At 41.1% G+C, this 17,155-nt stretch overlaps 1 protein-coding gene across 7 annotated transcripts in view; it reads right to left on the bottom strand.

Moving 5' to 3' along the window:
* LOC135246939 (NACHT, LRR and PYD domains-containing protein 3-like) overlaps positions 1–17,155 on the bottom strand; it is a 71,193-nt gene that overhangs the window by 37,703 nt on the left and 16,335 nt on the right. For 6 of the 7 annotated variants that reach the window (XM_064320216.1, XM_064320215.1, XM_064320214.1 and 3 more), the window contains 2 exons: positions 2,854–2,923; positions 1,131–1,446 (listed from right to left, as the gene is read on the bottom strand). In XM_064320216.1, coding sequence (XP_064176286.1) covers positions 1,131–1,446; positions 2,854–2,923 — 386 coding nt within the window. The remainder of the gene's footprint in view (positions 1–1,130; positions 1,447–2,853; positions 2,924–17,155) is intronic. The other variant, XM_064320212.1, reaches the window with a different exon arrangement.

Here is a 17,155-nt window from a genome sequence, read left to right on the forward strand (position 1 = left end):
TCATTGAGTGAAATGTGACAGAATGAATGTGCGCTATGTGCAAACTAATATGAACGGAACATTTGTGAAAAACATCCATGTTAAAATACCACCAGCAAGGTTTTGTTTTTTCATACATCCCGTTTTTGTAACTAAGTTGCCGAGAAAACTCATTTGAACAACCAGATCCTTACATGTATTTCTTTGCCAAGGTCTTATCTACAGTGTGGTATAAAGTATTTTAGTTTTACAAATGGGTTTTTTGTAATTATGAATAGGAGACACGCGCCGTCTTTGGATTTCGAATCGCCAGTGTACATGTTTTCTGGTGGCTAGGTCACCGGGAAAACTGGTTTGAACAACAATATTTTTACATATATTTTTATAAAACAGAAAACTCGACCCTAAAAGTCGTACAGGTGATGATGCGTTTCCCTCCAACCACAGTGATTACATGTAGAGGGAAGCGGCTAATTTTAAAAATTGTATTGTAGGAAACAACAGTAAAATTCTGGCAAATTGGCAATTTATATGTTGTTATTTGACTATACCTTAGCATTTTTGATGTTATGCATGAAGAAAGATCGCCAAACAGGTTTGACCTCCCTACTATCCGTTCATTGTTAGCTTTTCATGAATCATTCACGTCAAAAGGTCTTCAAATTTGGCGTTTAGCCGATCAATTTATTCCAAACACATTTAGTTTGTAACAATGTGTTGGCTAGAATGCCAAGCCATAACTAAAACATAGCTTTTATATTTCATAAATATTTCATTTGGACAATGGGCTGGCAACCTTTGTCAGCTCGTGTCTAATAAGCGCCATCTAGCAAACAATTCAAACATTTCCCGTTTGAAGTCTCATGTGTCATGTGACCCAGGCCGCGCCTTAAGCGATTTCAATCCTGCGGAATGGTCTGGAGCTCCTGGTGTTAAATCCCCTTCAGGCACATTTCATCTTGTTCATATGCCTGTCCCCACAATCACTGCTCCAGGCTGTATTTTTATTTAAATGGCTTTGTGCACATGTTGGTTTTCTATACGTAAGTGTGAATGCTATAAATCAGAACATTAATCACTGTCAGATTTGTTTGCTAAATTCATTTCAGCATTCTAATGGAGACACAGAACCAATGAGAGAAAACTCTTACTGAGCTGCTCACCTCTCTCCAGTGAGTCGGTGAGATCCTTCCGCTTCATGTTCCTCAGGATGTGGAGTGTGATCTTCAGAGACCTCTCACTGCCACAGGTCTCCAGCATCTTCTCAACTATGTACACAGCCTCAGAATCTTCCTGTTCTCTCTCAATGCATTCTGGGTAATCAGCAATATTGATCTTCATAAACTTATCCAGTATAGAAGGATCTTCAGGCAGAATTTTAAGGCATTCTGGGCAATTCTGACTCAGATGGCTCTGAAACAGTTTCAACTCCTCCTTCTTCAGCTTCATCAGAGTGCTCAGGAGAGACTGAAATAAACAGATGAAGATGTGTGCTGTATCAGTGTGAAATAAACACATGAAGAGGTGTGCTGTATCAGTATGAAATAAACACATGAAGACGTGTGCTGTATCAGAGTGTGAAATAAACACATGAAGACGTGTGCTGCATCACAATAATAAATGAGCACATGACAAATAAATAGGTCATAATACATGTGAACCATAACATTGACATTTTGTGATGTGACATGTATGGTTACACATGTATTTGCAGATTATCCTGGATTAAAACATGACTCCTTTATATTGGCCAACTTTATATTGGCCTGGAGGGGTGGCTGTTAGGGGACAATGGCTATCCGTTAAAGACAAGGCTGAAGATAATATAATAGAGTGCGTGAATAGTCATTCAATTAAAAACTCACAAAAAAATGCACTGTAGCCCAATAGAGAGGACGTTTGGAATGCTAAAAATGCACTTCAGATGTTTGCATAAGTCAGGTGGAACTTTACAATACAGCCCTCAGAAGGCCTGAATATTCTTTGTGGTGTGTGGTGTGTGGCATAACGTTGCCAAAGTCATGGATGTCTCAGACATAAATGAGGACACATTATAGGACTTTAGAAGGCGTGATGGTGAACTGTATGTGCTGATGCATATTAATGAACCGAGATACCCCAGCAGCACGGGCGAGGAGGAATCAGCTGGCAGAAGAGCAGCTTCATCTATAAATGGTTCATTTGATGGAAAAAATCCACAACATTTCTCAGCGAATACTGCATTTATTTCAACATTTTAAATGACCTTTTTATGATTTATTTTCAAATATGGTCTGCAGGATTCACTGTGCATGATGGTTGTTTTTTTAGATCTCCAAATCTTAATGGACTTGCGCAGAACCAGGTCTTTTATAACAAAGGTAAATCTGTTTTTTCTAAGACTTTTAAAATCCACCATTATATTATCAATCCACCAAGGTGCAAGTGCAGGTGGCTTTTATAAGGAATGTGAGATGATACGCTGATTGGTTTATCACATGTTTATGCCCAGGACACACCTATAAATTAAGACAGTAGGATCAGCCCATTGGAACCTTGTGCCTTACATTGAGCTCAAATAATCCACTGTTAAACGAGTATAAGTCGGTTTGGACAAAACCTAAATGCACTTGTACCATGCACTTCAGACCATGCGCTAAGATCATTAAAATAGAGCATTTTTTTAAGTAAAAAGCTGGTTTATTGTGTTCATATTACATTCCACTTTAGATGGTCATGAATAATATAAAAAAGGTGCAATATGTTATTAATGTTAAGGGCAATGTCAGGCGCTTGTAAACATTATCCTTGCACTAAATTATATAGGCATTATATATACTCAAATGGATTTACTGCACAAAGAAAACACATAACCAATTAAAAAAGATCTCATACCTTTTTTGCGGAAGATAATTTATCTAAACTCTTCTCTTCGAAAGGGCTGGACTTCAGTGACTGCTGAATCCTGTGAACAAAACATGGAGACAGAGCTACCAGTTAAACTCATCCTCTTACTGCAGCTCTAACTCACAGCACATGGAGACAGAGCTTCCAGTTAAACTCATCCTCTTACAGCAGCTCTATCCAGAAGAATCTGTTTTACACAATGTGTACTGAACCATTTGCATAGTTTCTCTCTTGTACACACATCAGAGTTAGAAATGAATGAGTGGTACGCACAGAATGCACAAAGCAAGTTCTGTCAGGAAACTCAAAAATCGCAGCTGACCAATCGGTTGGCTCCATTAACCGCATACTCGTGCGTTTCCACAATCATCCAATTGCATACACACAACACTCTTCTCTACCCATCCAATCACAGGCACACATCACCAATGAGTGCCTTATCCACAATCAGACCTCTTAGTATGCTGCTTGCTCGCTACTTTTGCCTGCTTCACTGCTGCTGCTCAGATTGCGCTCACCTCCACCACCCATCACACTACTCTTTCGATCTGCTCCTAGATACTGGGGGGTTTACTGGTATTGCTCCTGTTTAGTAGGGGAGATGTATAGTACTCCCTGTTAGATAGGGTAATGCACCCTGGTGCGTGCACTAATACCTGAAGCAGATCCATTCACCGCCAAACCCAAAATATGTATTTACATATTCATGTAAATATTTTAGTACGTACGTAGCCCCTGAAGAGACGTGGGTGAGAACAATTTTTTAAAATATTATTGCGTTCCATCGCAAAAAAAAAGTAAAAAATTAAAAAATTAAAATAAAGATAAAAACTGTCGCTTGCTAGCTATATCTTATGCTCAGCAATTTGTGCACAGGAGCAAATATTAATACATATGCCTAGCAGGGACAGCTATACAGCTGTCGGGGTAGCAGGGTTGATGACTGGGTTGCCAGACTGGGGAACATTCCCCTAAATGTAGGGGATTAAAAAAGTATATAAAGTATTACAATAAAAATGTGTTTGGGTCAATGACAGATGGGGGATTTTAAAAGGAGGTATGGGGGGAAATTGTGAAAAATTTGTATGGGAGTCAGTTGAAGATGGGCATTTTTGAGGAGTTTGGATGTTGAACTACCAGTTGCTTCCTGAAATGATCAGTTTTGCGATTCGACCTGCTTGTGTTTTCCTGTGAACTTGGCCTTAAATATAAAGATGTCAGCTGGCTAGACTAATCGATCAGCTTTACTTTGAACATTCCATTGAACAAGTAACAGTAAAGCGATGTGCTAGCTACATCATACGGCCTCATAGAATTGCAATTAATAAAGGCTAACATCACACTAGCCCTTGCTTCGTGTAAGCCCGATCACCACTGCAGTGAAGTTAACAGTCAACTGGCTACGATTCCTGCGAGAAATGTGTAGTCACGCTGAAGTGCACACGTGTCGTCCATGATCTAAAGCTCCATTTTGCACTGCCTAAAGCTACTCTTAGCAACTAACATTCCGAAATGAACATGTCATTATTTTGATCCAGTGCTCAAACATTTAGAACATTTGCTTAGATTTTAATTCATTATTCAGCTGGGGGATTGCAACATTAGCCACTTAGCACGCCAAGAACTAGATAACATTAGCTGGCCTAGTTAAGAACCCATCTGATTAAGAACCTATCGCTTGCTGGCTAGCCGATAACCAACCCATTAGCAGTTGCTAGGCTTCCTGTTGTAGTATTTGTTGGATGAATTAGGATGATGGTTGTTTCATTAAACATTTATTGACACAAACTGGGATTCATCATTGTATGTACAGAGGTTATCCGTGAGACATGACTAATGTAACAGACTGACAAGTGACACTGCACTATATTGGTTTGTTTACTTTACTGCCCTGCGTATGAACACGCATATAAAATAGTCCATTTATATGACACCTGGGTGTCTACTGCTGGTAGATTGACAGAAGTGCTATGGAGCATTTAGATCTTTAAACAAATGGGTACTTAACTATGTAGTTAGCGCCCTAAGTGGCTAATGTCGCAATCGCTAGCTGAATAATGAATAAAGTTAAGCAAACGTTGAGTTGCTTGATCAAAATAATGGCGCTTCCTTCCTTGTCATCATAAGAGGACAGCCTGAGGGCAGTTCATCAACCCTGCCAATCCTGACAGAAGCTCTAGCCAGACAGACAGCCAGATATGAAGATATAGAGATCTACAGTTGAGGCCAAAAGTTTACATACACCCAGGCTAATGATATTCAAACTCAGTTTTTCGCAACTCTGCACATCATGTTACCATACATTTCTTTTGGCAAGTCAATTAGGGTATCTACTTTGTTCACATCTGAAGGCATTTTAAAACAATGGATTAGAGACAGATTTATTTCAGCTTTAATTCACTATATCTGAAATCCAGAGGGTCAAAAGTTTACATACACCAAGTTCATTGTCACTTTAAACAGTCTGGAAGATTCCAGAAATTGATGTCATGACTTTTTATAAGCTTCTGATTAGCCAATTGTAATAATTATGAGTTAATTGGGAGTTATTTGGCACCTGAGGCTGTATTCAAGGGCCTACCTTTAGAGCCACTGCCTTTTTGCCCTTGATACCATGGGAAAATCCAAGCCACTCAGGCAAGAACTCAGAAGAAAAATTGTGGACCTCCACAAGTCTGGTTCCTTGATAGGAGCTATTTCCAAACAACTGAAGGTACCACGAGCATCTGTACAATCAATTGTATGCAAATATAAAAAATCTTGGGACCACACAGACACTGCATCATTCAGGAAAGAGGCACAAATTAACTGCCAGGACTGAACAAACTGGTCCGAAAGATTAAACTGAACCACAAGACAACAACAAAGGAACTGGTGAAGGAGTTGGAGGCTTCAGGTACAAAAGTATCTACATCCACCATTAAGAGAATCCTACATCGCCATGGCCTGAAAGGCTGTTGTGCAAGGAAGAAGCTCCAAGACTGGCATAAAAAAGCCCGAATTAAGTTTGCAGATGGTCACCAGGACGAAGACCTAGTCTTTTGGAGGAGTGTTCTCTGGTCAGATGAAACAAAACTTGAACTGTTTGGCCATAATGATCAGCGCTAAGTATGGAGGAAAAGGGTGAGGCTTTTAATCCGAAGAACACCATCCCAACTGTGAAGCATGGGGGTGGCAGCATCATGTTGTGGGGGTGTTTTGCTGGAAAAAGGACTGGTGCACTTCAGAAAGTAGACGGTATCATGAGGAAGGAGGATTATCTAGAAATACTGAAGCAACACGTCAAGGCATCAGCTAGAAAGTAAAAATTTTGTCGCAAATGGGTCTTCCAGCAGGACAATGATCCTAAGCATACCTCCAAAGTTGTAATAAAATGGCTTAAAAACAACAAAGTGAAAGTATTGGAGTGGGCATCACAAAGCCCTGACCTGAATCCCATAGTAAATTTGTGGACTGAACTAAAAAGCGTGTCTGAGCAAGGAGGTCCACCCCACAAACCTGAGTTACACCAGTTCTGTCAGGAGGAATGGGCAAAAATTCCAGCAAAGTATTGTGAGAAGCTTGTGGTAGGCTACCCCAAGCGTTTGATTCAAGTTAAGCAATTAAAAGGCAATGCCACCAAATACTAACAAAGTGTATGTAAAACATTTGACCCACTGAAAATCTGATATAGTACATAAAAGCTGAAATAAATCTGTCTTTTAGCTATTATTCTGAAATGACCTCTTATGGAAATAAAGTAGATTCCCTAATTGACTTAACATGGGAAGTGTATGGTAACATGAAATGTGTGCAGCTGTGAAAAACAGAGTCTGAATGTCTTTAGCCTAGGTGTATGTAAACCTTTGGCCTGAACTGTATGTAAGAGTTCCTGTAATCCAAAATGCCTCGGCTCATATTCAAGACTGCTAGCTAGGTCAGGTGCCATTTTCAATAAGACCACGTCTTGCAACATAAAAGTGGATCGTCTCGTTTTCGAGAGAATTCAGGCAATAGAGACCACGACCTACTGGTTAAGCAGAAACACTGGATGATGTTACGAATCAATCCAGGATTTAGAAGTGTGCTTCTTTCCACAGTAGGCGTCTGAGACCGGGATCCCCCACGATGGTGAGAGAGAGCACGTACAGACCAGAGAAAAGGCTGAAAAGCACTCGTATAATTTCATTTATTTTGTCTTTGTTATTTTAGTCTTTTGTTTTTGTCCAGATCACGTGAGGGTGGCGGGCAAAGGTTTTTTCATGTTCGTGTTTGAATATGCTCTCTCTCACTATTGAAAATAAAACTCTGAAATTCCCGCATCTCCCTGTGTCCAGCTCTTCTGTCCCTAACAGGGTGATCACGGCATGTGACCTATGTAAATAATGCTCTTGCCACTTTTGTGCAGGTGAAGCAAGCTAAATTGAAAATGCCTAAGCATTGACCCTTCTCTGGATGCAGGGAAAGCAATATACTTTTTCTTTTCCCAAAAATGAAGAGAACTGCAAGAAAACAACACTGAAGTTAGCTCCCGATTTGAAAATTCCAGTCCACCGTAAAGCGGTTGTGTTAGGCTATATGATTGAATGTTTTCACAGTCTTCCTTACATGTTTGCAAAGGTTATAATGTGCTTCTAAAAGTGAGCTACGGCTCGAGAGAAATTGAACAATGGTGGTAATGTGAAATTATTTTTTTTAATTATGTCCTGCATTTTGTTTTCTCCTCAAAATCTAACGGTCTCACCATTGCATCACATAATGTATGTATGAGAGAACAGGAACTAATGTACATGTGAAATGGTGTGGATGAAATATCACTGCACCGTACGCAAATAAAACTCCAAACTGTCTATATAAACAAATACAGTAATAAAATCCTATTGAAAAATGATCATAAGGCATGGCAAATTCTCCTCAAAATTTAAAGGTCTCAAACTTTTAACACTTAATTATGACAGAAGAGGTCCTGAAGTAGTAGTGATCTGATTTTGGTAAAATATTCCTGAAGCGTTTTCAAATAATCCCACTCCAAATTATGAAATCCAATAGTGGCTAATTTAAAAAAATTAAAATATAAATTTGGGGAGAAATGCCTAAGATCTCAAAGTTTTGACACATGTTCATAACAGATGGGGTCCTGCTCTATGTCCTACCCATTTTCGTGAAATTTCACTGTACCATTTTTGAATAATCCCACTACAAACCTTCTATGTAATCCAATACAAATTAATAGAAAAAATGAAAATTTGGATTGGAATTTCTCCCCAAATTTATATTTTAATTTTTTTAAATTAGCCACTATTGGATGTGTTTCTCCTCTCTGCAAGTAGTGATGCCATATGGTATCAGGCGACATTAGGGGAATAGGTTGTTTAGGGACAAAACAGATGCCATTAGGGAACAAAGAGATTCCTTGCAGATAGGACGGACATGCATACCCAGTCAAGGCCCCAGAGGGTATTTAAACCAGACCATAAGACCAGTGTGGGGCGGGTTGCTGTACCGCAAACTTGTGTTGTGTTTCCCGCTGGCCAGTATGATTACAATAAACTTTTACTTCCTTCAGTAAAGTGTTTGTTGTCTTAGTGATTTCCTGCATCGTCCTGACTTTGATTCCATGAGAAGAAGCTGGGTCCTAACAGTTTGGGGATGAGGATGGGATTTGTAAATATCTTCTGAATTGGATCATCATGAGCATCAACGAGAGGGTGAGTATCATTTTTATTAAACTGGCCACGCTGACTAGAAATCGATAATCCTTGAACATATTTTAGAGGTGACTCCTAAATCATTTTGTAAAGGAACAGTATGGACAGGACATGTTGTGAATATCACTGTGTTTTGAAAAGCTAGTGTGACACAGCGGTGTCATTCCTGGGTTTGTGCTATCAAGTGTCTTGTGGCATGTTGATGAGCATTGTTCTCGAGAAGGCTGATCTGAGATTAGCTGATTGGATGTCAGGCATAAGGCCATTGTGTGTGTGTGATGGTTGTGCAGATCTGCGTATGTGTATATGTGTGTATATGTGGTTCTGAGAGCGTGAAGTTTGCTGCATTCTTCCTAGTCCTCTTGTGTCATAGATAAGGCACGAAGCCCGCATAAACTGGCAACATCTGATAATAACAGGAGTAAAATAAACCACCTTTTTGGAGTAAAACATATAAAGAGGCCTGTGCACGAAAACAACATCCCCATATTCACTGACAATAAGGGTGGCCACATAAGAAAGGAAAACTTGGCTGAGTTTGAAAGTAAAGTGCACTTAATCTGCTAGCCCTTTTGTTGTTTATAAACTAAACCTTTACACATGGCAGACATGCTGAGCCAAAATGGCAAAGTTGAATCCAACTACACTGCTGCCATCACCAGATAAGGGTGAGCCTCATCACTGCTGTGTTGAAATAGAACAAGGTAACACATCTAAGGGTAATGGAAATACCGATAGCAGAGGCACTTGACCTGTACGTCGATGGATCTTCTTTTTATGTTGACAGGAAACGACACACGAGGTGGGCAGTGTGCACACAGGACGGGGCATTGATAAGACACGGGCAGCGAACAGGACAGTCCGCACAAGTGTCAGAATTGTATGCGATAGCAGAGGCATGTGACGCTATGACAGGCTATGACATAAACACTTACACTGATTCACGCTCTGCGTTTGGGGTAGTACACGATTATGTGGGTCTGTGGGTGAATAGGGGGTACCTGACTAGCGCAGGATCCCCAATTCAAAATGGGGGAGTAGTGGAGAGACTATGTAAAACTAGTACTGGCGCCAAAGTGAGTAGCAGGAATAAAAGTAAAGCCACACACCAAAGGAACAGCCCCGCACACAGAAGGGAATAGGTGCGCTGATGAACGGGCTAAAAGAGCAGCCACAGAGGGAGCAGTAACACCGGCCTTGGCCGCAGTACAGGAAAAGCAAGCAAACAAAATTAAACCAAAATAAGACATTTTTGAGTAAGCTCAAAACCATTTAGCACCATGAGCAGAGTAGTGGTTATGGATGGGAAATTGGAGGAGGCTTGGGGATGACAATTGTCATGCAGTGAAACCACGACCTGTGGACATTTACAGTTTTAAGCATGCGCACATGGTCCAATGCATGTAAAGCCCTGTTCGTGTTCTTTTTAATTGTGCACAACATAACAACCATATAAAGTAACGTGAAGGAAGGAGGGACAATGTACTTACCATTGTTTGTGTGTGTTCTGAAGGTGAATTGTACATGAATGAGAACGAGAAAATATGGCAAAAACGGAAAAGAAACAATGTTCGTTTTACCGCGAATTTATACTTTTTTTTTTTTTTAGCGGTACCGTTGTTTGTCGTAAATTTGTGGAGAAAAAAAGTAAAATTATTGAAGGTAAAATGTAACATTCATGTTAAACATTGTTTTATTTTGCAGTATATGAAAAGTTAGCGAACACAAACCAAACATAAGGCCGGTTTTTCTGGGAGCCTTCCAAGGAAGCGCGAGCCATACCATAGGGATTTTTCATGGGGGTGTTTGGGACACGTCGTGTGTGGAATCCCAAGGGGGGAGGATGTATGCATTTGCTTTTGTTTTCCGTAAAGGGCAATTCATTATTCACATTCATTTGTTTATGCATAGTAATTATTTATTGTTGGTTCTTGAAATGTAAATGTAAAATAAGACATAATGATAAAGGGAAGAAACTTTAAAAAAAATTTTGTAATAGGATTGCCGGGGGAGGGCCTTGGGCTATATAAGTCAGAAGAAAAGTCCTCCTGGGTCAGAATTTCTATTTTCTGTGTGTGCTGAATAGTCATCTAGACATGCAGCTTATTTCAACAAGTAGGGCCTACTAGGCATAGCCTACTGTGTTTTGTTTACTTGTTTTTGTTTTGTTTATGGTATTTGTTGTATATTTTGGGATGGCAGGTATGCCATCCCGCCAAGTTACGCCTTGGCGGGGGCATGCCCCATACCTATACAGCACCGAGAGTTTGGCACTTTTCAGGGTTCCCCACAGAAATAACCACAACAGCCAAAGACACTCAGCCCTTAAAAACATTAAATTCTGTACATTCTGACCCCATTTCAACAGACAGATTTCATAAACAACTTCACATGTCCACACAATAAAGCCCCAAACTAAGAGGATTTTGTGTTTTCTCCTTCTTCTTCTTCTTCTTCTCTTTCTTCTTCTTCTTCTCATTCTTATTTTTCCTGCCGCCTATCCCACTAACAACATGTCTCCCCATTGATCATTTTACCGACACCAGCCAAATCTTCACCTACACGACCCAATCAAAAACGTGCATACACACGCAAAATACCCATGCCTTTTTACTTTGAAACATTTTGGGTTTAAACAGCTAGTTTGCCTGTGGCCTAGTGGGTAAGGTTACAGTCTTGGGAATGTGGGGGTCTCGGTTCAAGCCCAGCTAGGAACATGTTTCTTCGACCTGCTTTTACCCTCACTAATAATTGTCTACTACTTCTCAATTATTGCTTTTGCACCATATCTACCTGCCGTTCACTGAACGTATACACTGCATTATGACGTACCGTCTGCACGTTCAGTTATTAACCGGCTACAATATTGCAGAGCCATATGGATTCAATGGGAGCTCTTCTGTGCTTACTGGCCTGTGTTCTTTAAAACCACAGACAGGTTTGCTAATGATATTTCACGCATTGCATAGCTATGTCATGGTGCTGCACTAACAAAGTCACACACTGGTAAACCTCCAGTTGAAGGATTGAATCCCGCCTCGCCCTCAGGCAGATATAATTTCCTCTTTTATACAAACGTTTTCTTACGCTTATATTTGCTTCACCAAAACTCACTCACGGCCACCCATATGCATTTCATGACGGCAAATGTATTCCTTTTATTAAAAAAGTTACACCAGTTCACCACTGTGCCATTTCTACTAACTATATTTCTTCACTTGGCTACCGTACAAAACCTTCTTATCAGCAAACGCCACGTTTCTACATTCATGTTTCCTCGCCCTGTTCTCTATCTAGCCACATACAAACAATTACTACGTATGTACGTTCTGCAACTCCCCATTAAAACATTACATTTAAATTCATGACTCACTCATAATTATAACTACTAGTACTGAACATGACAAAAACATAGCAGTGCAATAGATTTCACACATTACTTAACCCTCCACTTTAACGATCAATGCTATATACAGACTGTTATATATACCGGTCGATAAGGAAACAAAGCTCGCTCATGGTCACTTCATTTACTTCGCACTATAGTCTGTGATCATGTCAACCTTCACCTACATGCCCATTCTGCTAAAAACATTGTTTCAACTAGGCAATTTCATCATTTCTGCTAATTTATCTCACACTGTTGTTATTTTCTCATATGCAAAGCCTGCTGAGACATATGCGTCTGCTCCTATTCTCCACTATCAAGTTTTCCAGTTCTAGCTTAGCAAAACAGCGAAGATGATTCCTACCTGCAGATAAGCCTATCAAAATGCCTTATAAACCTTACAAACACTAAAAGTGCATCTCCACGAAATTACAGACAACGGAGCAGGACAGAAGGGTATGCAAGTTGCGACCTAGGGAGCTCTAATTCTACGGGCTTGCTGATTCTTTTGTCAATCAAGGCTCGTTGGATGGCCGTCAAATCCGTGAGTACATACACTACCCATATTTCACCTGCGGTTCTGATGCGTTTACACCAAGCGGCCAAAACCAGACTTCGTTTTTGAAGCTCATTTCCTGGTCTTGTTGTTCCTGGTTGCTCACTAGCGCCACTACGGTTGGCTCCAGTATAGGTGTTTTCACATCCGGTTTCCATGTTTGTTGTGGACCAATGAGGTACAGTTTGCGTCACTTCCTGATTACTGCGGAGGACTAAGCTACAGTAGGGGCTACAGTCTATGATCACTGGGGTGGGAGGTGGCGCCTCTTGGCCTCGACATGGCGGTTCCGACCACAGTCCACCTGTGCGAAGTCAGAAAATGCAGGCATCCCATTTCGTATTGATTACATTATGGCGTGTGCTATTTACAGCTGCACTAGACGACCATAAAATAATCCTCCTCTGAAGTTTTTCAGAAGCCGAGTCAGTTTTACTATTTCCTTTAGCCTACTTAACCGAATAATTAGTTGGCAGAAAGCGTAATCAGCTTGCTATATTTGGTAGTCCAGTAGCCTATGCTAAAACAGTTCGCAACTTCGGCTACCAAGCCATTTGACTAGCTAGCTAACCCTAACCGGCAAATATTCAAACCTGTTTGATGGCTTGTCAGTCGTGTACATTCCGTAAAGAATTTAACGAAATTAACCAACTTTGTAAGACTGGCATTTAGAAAGGAACATGTTTTTAGCATTTAAGAGACCGACAAGAAAATTTAAGACAGTGGTTCTCAGAATCGGTCCTGGGGGCTCCTTGCGTATATTGGCTTTTCTCCATTGGTTTCGATGATTTACAAGAAAAAAATTTAATAGCCTAATAATAATTAGAAATTCAATGTACATTATTTTTGTCTTCATGCACCAGATGGAAAACTTGCAGTACAAAGTGCGTGGTCATATTTACACGCCTGCAGATCAGTTATTAAAATACTTGGTAGATTTGTTAATCACCGCTGACAGTGTTAATTTTTATTCGGTAGAAAGTGACTTGTGAATGATCAGTCAGCTAGCGTCACCCAGCAAGTGAACACCACAAACGGCGATGGAGTAGCTAGTAGCAGTTACTGGCTCATTAACTGACTGTGGCGAGAACCTACGACGATAACTTGCTCGGCTAACAGCAGGTCTACCAGATAGAAAATTAGCCTAGTCAAATCACCAGTAGCCTACACATCTTTGATTGATTGACCATCAGTGTAGTCGATGTTCTTCCCCTGTGGTTCATATTGCTAATGCGTGAGCTAACCACGGATAGCCTACCTAGCTTACTGGCAAGCTGATATGCTAGCTAAGCATATTCGTTTTGCTGAGAAACATAAATTGAAGATGACTGAACATAATTGTATTATTAATGTCATACATATAACGCGATTACATGACACAGTACAGTCACGGATCGAAATTAAACTCCGTAAACATTTGATAATATATTTTAAAACATAACGGCAGACAGTCACAGCCAGCATCTAGTTCGTTCTGCAATCGTTCGTTCAGGTTGATGGGCTTCTCCGCACCGGACTGTCAATCACATTGTAAAATCACAGAACCGCTTAACTCTATGGTTTTGGCTCCAAATCGACAACATGGCCGCACCCGCCATTGAGCTTCAAAACGTGTTTTACAGACCCACGGAGAGTCAATGGGTGACGTCACAGTAGCTTTGTCCATATTTTTTACAGTCTCTGGTTTACACTTACGCCACCGCATCCTTTGTCACAGCCACTGTTTTACATATATAGCACACCGAAACTGCTAAACGGTACACGCTCATCAGACTGTACAAATTCACACAAGGATAGCCATAATCCACAACCGTTTCTTACAGGGTCACTTCGCATTTCTCACTCTCATAATAAAACGCTTTGCAAAAAGAAATGATATCTCATAAAAAACATGTTTTCAACGTACAAAAATGCCAAGTTACTCACACATACAAGACCTACACCGTCTATAACTCTTTCATTCAGACTGCCAAAATCCAGGCTTGCCATTAAAAAAAGTATTGATATCAAAATGACGGCAAGTTACGGTACTACAAACAATATAGGCTAATAAAATGTATTCCAAAGCAATGCTACCCAATATTTCCTCAATTCTTTCAAGTCACGTGGCCCTGTGTGTATGACATGCAGTACATGGACTGGCCAAACATATGCGTGGATGGGTTTCTCACAGTCAAGATTGATTGAATAGGCGTCCGTAAATGTGAATGTAACATGCTGCGAGGGAAATGTCCCCATGGGGATAAAGAAGTTCTGTATGTATGTATGTACAATATCTATTTCACATGCAGAATTTATTGTACGTAGCAAATATACAATAACTTGTACATTTACTAAAATTCAGTTCAGAAGCAAGTATAAACATATGTTTTCTGGAGAAATATCCTTCCTGTAGTTACTCACCAGCAGTTTTCTACATGAATTTCAATGTGTTCCATGAGGCAATTCGACATATTTGACACTTTCATCTGACACAACGTTTGCATGACATTGTAAAATGGTAAGATTACAAAACACAGGGCCAAGTGACTTGAAAGAATTGAGGAAATATTGGGTAGCATTGCTTTGGAATACATCTCATTTAATTTCGGTGAGGCAAGATAGCCTATATTGTTTGTAGTACCGTAACTTGGCGTCATTTTGATATCAATACTTTTAACGGCAGGCCTGGATTTTGGCAGTCTGAATGAATGAGTTATAGACGGTGTATGTCTTCTATGTGCGAGTAACTTGGCATTTTTGTACGTTGAAAACATGTTTTTTATGAGATATATTTTGTTGTGTCGTCACCTGTACATAGTTTGCACCGGTTCTGGGTTTGAAGCACGTCTCCTGTAAATAAACCTGGGTGAACAGAAGTTTTTGTCTCCTGCCACTCTTTTGCTGCTCCAACCGCCGCCGGACTCCCTCACAACAATATTTGGAGGGGACTAGGGAACACAGTAATCCTGCCTTATTCATTAATGGGGTCCATGATATAAGTGTATCATTCCTTGGGACATAATTGGGTAACGCGCATGCGACACCAGATGGGGCAAACCTGGTGGCATCCTAAGCTAGGGGTAAACAGTCACAAATATGTTCGGAGATGTATCACATGTGCACGATGTAATCCAGGGCCCACCCTGGACTAAAATGAAACAACCAAGATTGAACCAGGTTTTTGCACAGTTGCAAATTGATTATATAGGGCCAACCGAACACTGAACACCTGCTCTCAACGAAGGCGGACGCTTTTTCCTCTGCTCCCTCCCTGCCCTTATCTGCCCCTGCTTGCTGCTCTCTTGTCTTGTGCTGCGTCTGTCTGAACTATCCGGAGCCTCTCTCTGCATTTCTCTCCGAAACCTAAAAGCATGGATCTGATCAACTGGTCTCTCAACGCAATTGATAGTATTTTCTCGACGAGAAGAACGGGTCAGGGAGAGCCCTCTTGCCCTGACGGAACGTTTGCAGCCGGATACACGATGGACTCCTGGAACGAGTGGAGGGTCGTGTGCCTGTCGATTCTTTCCGTTGAGGATGTTGAAGACGTTTACTTGATTGGAATTATGATAACAGGCTTTCTGCTGTTTGGAGCTGGCAGCATCCTGATTTATCGCAAAATGCTGAAGGCGTTGGCAGCACTAATTGGGAAGCTGCCCGCCATTGAGGGAACGGGCAGGGCTGTCAACACTCAGACTCAAGCGATTTGTGAGCTCAATCGCAAACTGGATGCGATTGGATCGCAAATTCGCATGACGGATACCAACTTGGAGAAGTTGTCGGTTCGGCTCACTGAAATGGGCCACTAATTCGGATGATTGGAACAACGCTGAGAGAACCACAGGACTAAAGGTAGACGAAAAATGCAGAAGTCTGCCTGAACCCAAAACAATCCTTATCCTCATTGGCTCCCCACATCGGCCTTGGAAGGCTGATATCTCTCCACTCTCCTGGATTGTTATGCAGCCAGATGCTCGGCCCTACCCCCACCTCCCTGCTCCTATGGAACTTTGTCTCTGGATCAGGACTCTTCGAGGTTATCTCCACGGCAACGGCCGTGTCCTCGTCATCAGTATCAGACGGCAGAGACAATGTTGAGACTGTGGTGGAGATGAAGTCCATGGACTTACACACACACGCACATGAAGACAACACACACACACACCTCCTACTCAACGCCTTCTTGGCTCCCACCCCCCCTCCCTCCCCCGTTACAGTGCAGTCTGCTGAGGGTTGATGCGCTGCGCCTGAGCGGCTGCGCGCTCCCCCCAGTGTCTGTGCTGCGACACTTCCCCTCCCCGACACCCTACCCCCTACCACATGTGCAAGTCTTCGAGTTTTTGTTGTAATGTTTGTAATGTTTGTAATGTTTTTATGATGTTGCTATGTGCTGAGGTTTTTCTTCGTTTCAATGAAACGAGTGCCCTCTCGTTTCATTGAAAGGACTGTTTTTCTTCCTCCTCCTTCCTCCTGTTCTCTCATTTCTCATCTAATAAGTTGGCGCCGCAGATGGCTGCCTCGGTGTGTTGACCAAAGCAAATTCCTCGTATGTGTAAATGTACTTGGCAATAAATTCGATTCTGAAGAATAAACTAACTAAACAATTGTTTTCTCCTGGAGGGAAGGATTGGGTGACACAGCTACTAGCTGTGCTTCTCTCCATGAGAGCAGGACTAA

Source organism: Anguilla rostrata, unplaced genomic scaffold (genome assembly GCF_018555375.3).
Source record: "Anguilla rostrata isolate EN2019 unplaced genomic scaffold, ASM1855537v3 scaf0982, whole genome shotgun sequence".
Classification (NCBI taxonomy): Eukaryota; Metazoa; Chordata; class Actinopteri; order Anguilliformes; family Anguillidae; genus Anguilla; species Anguilla rostrata.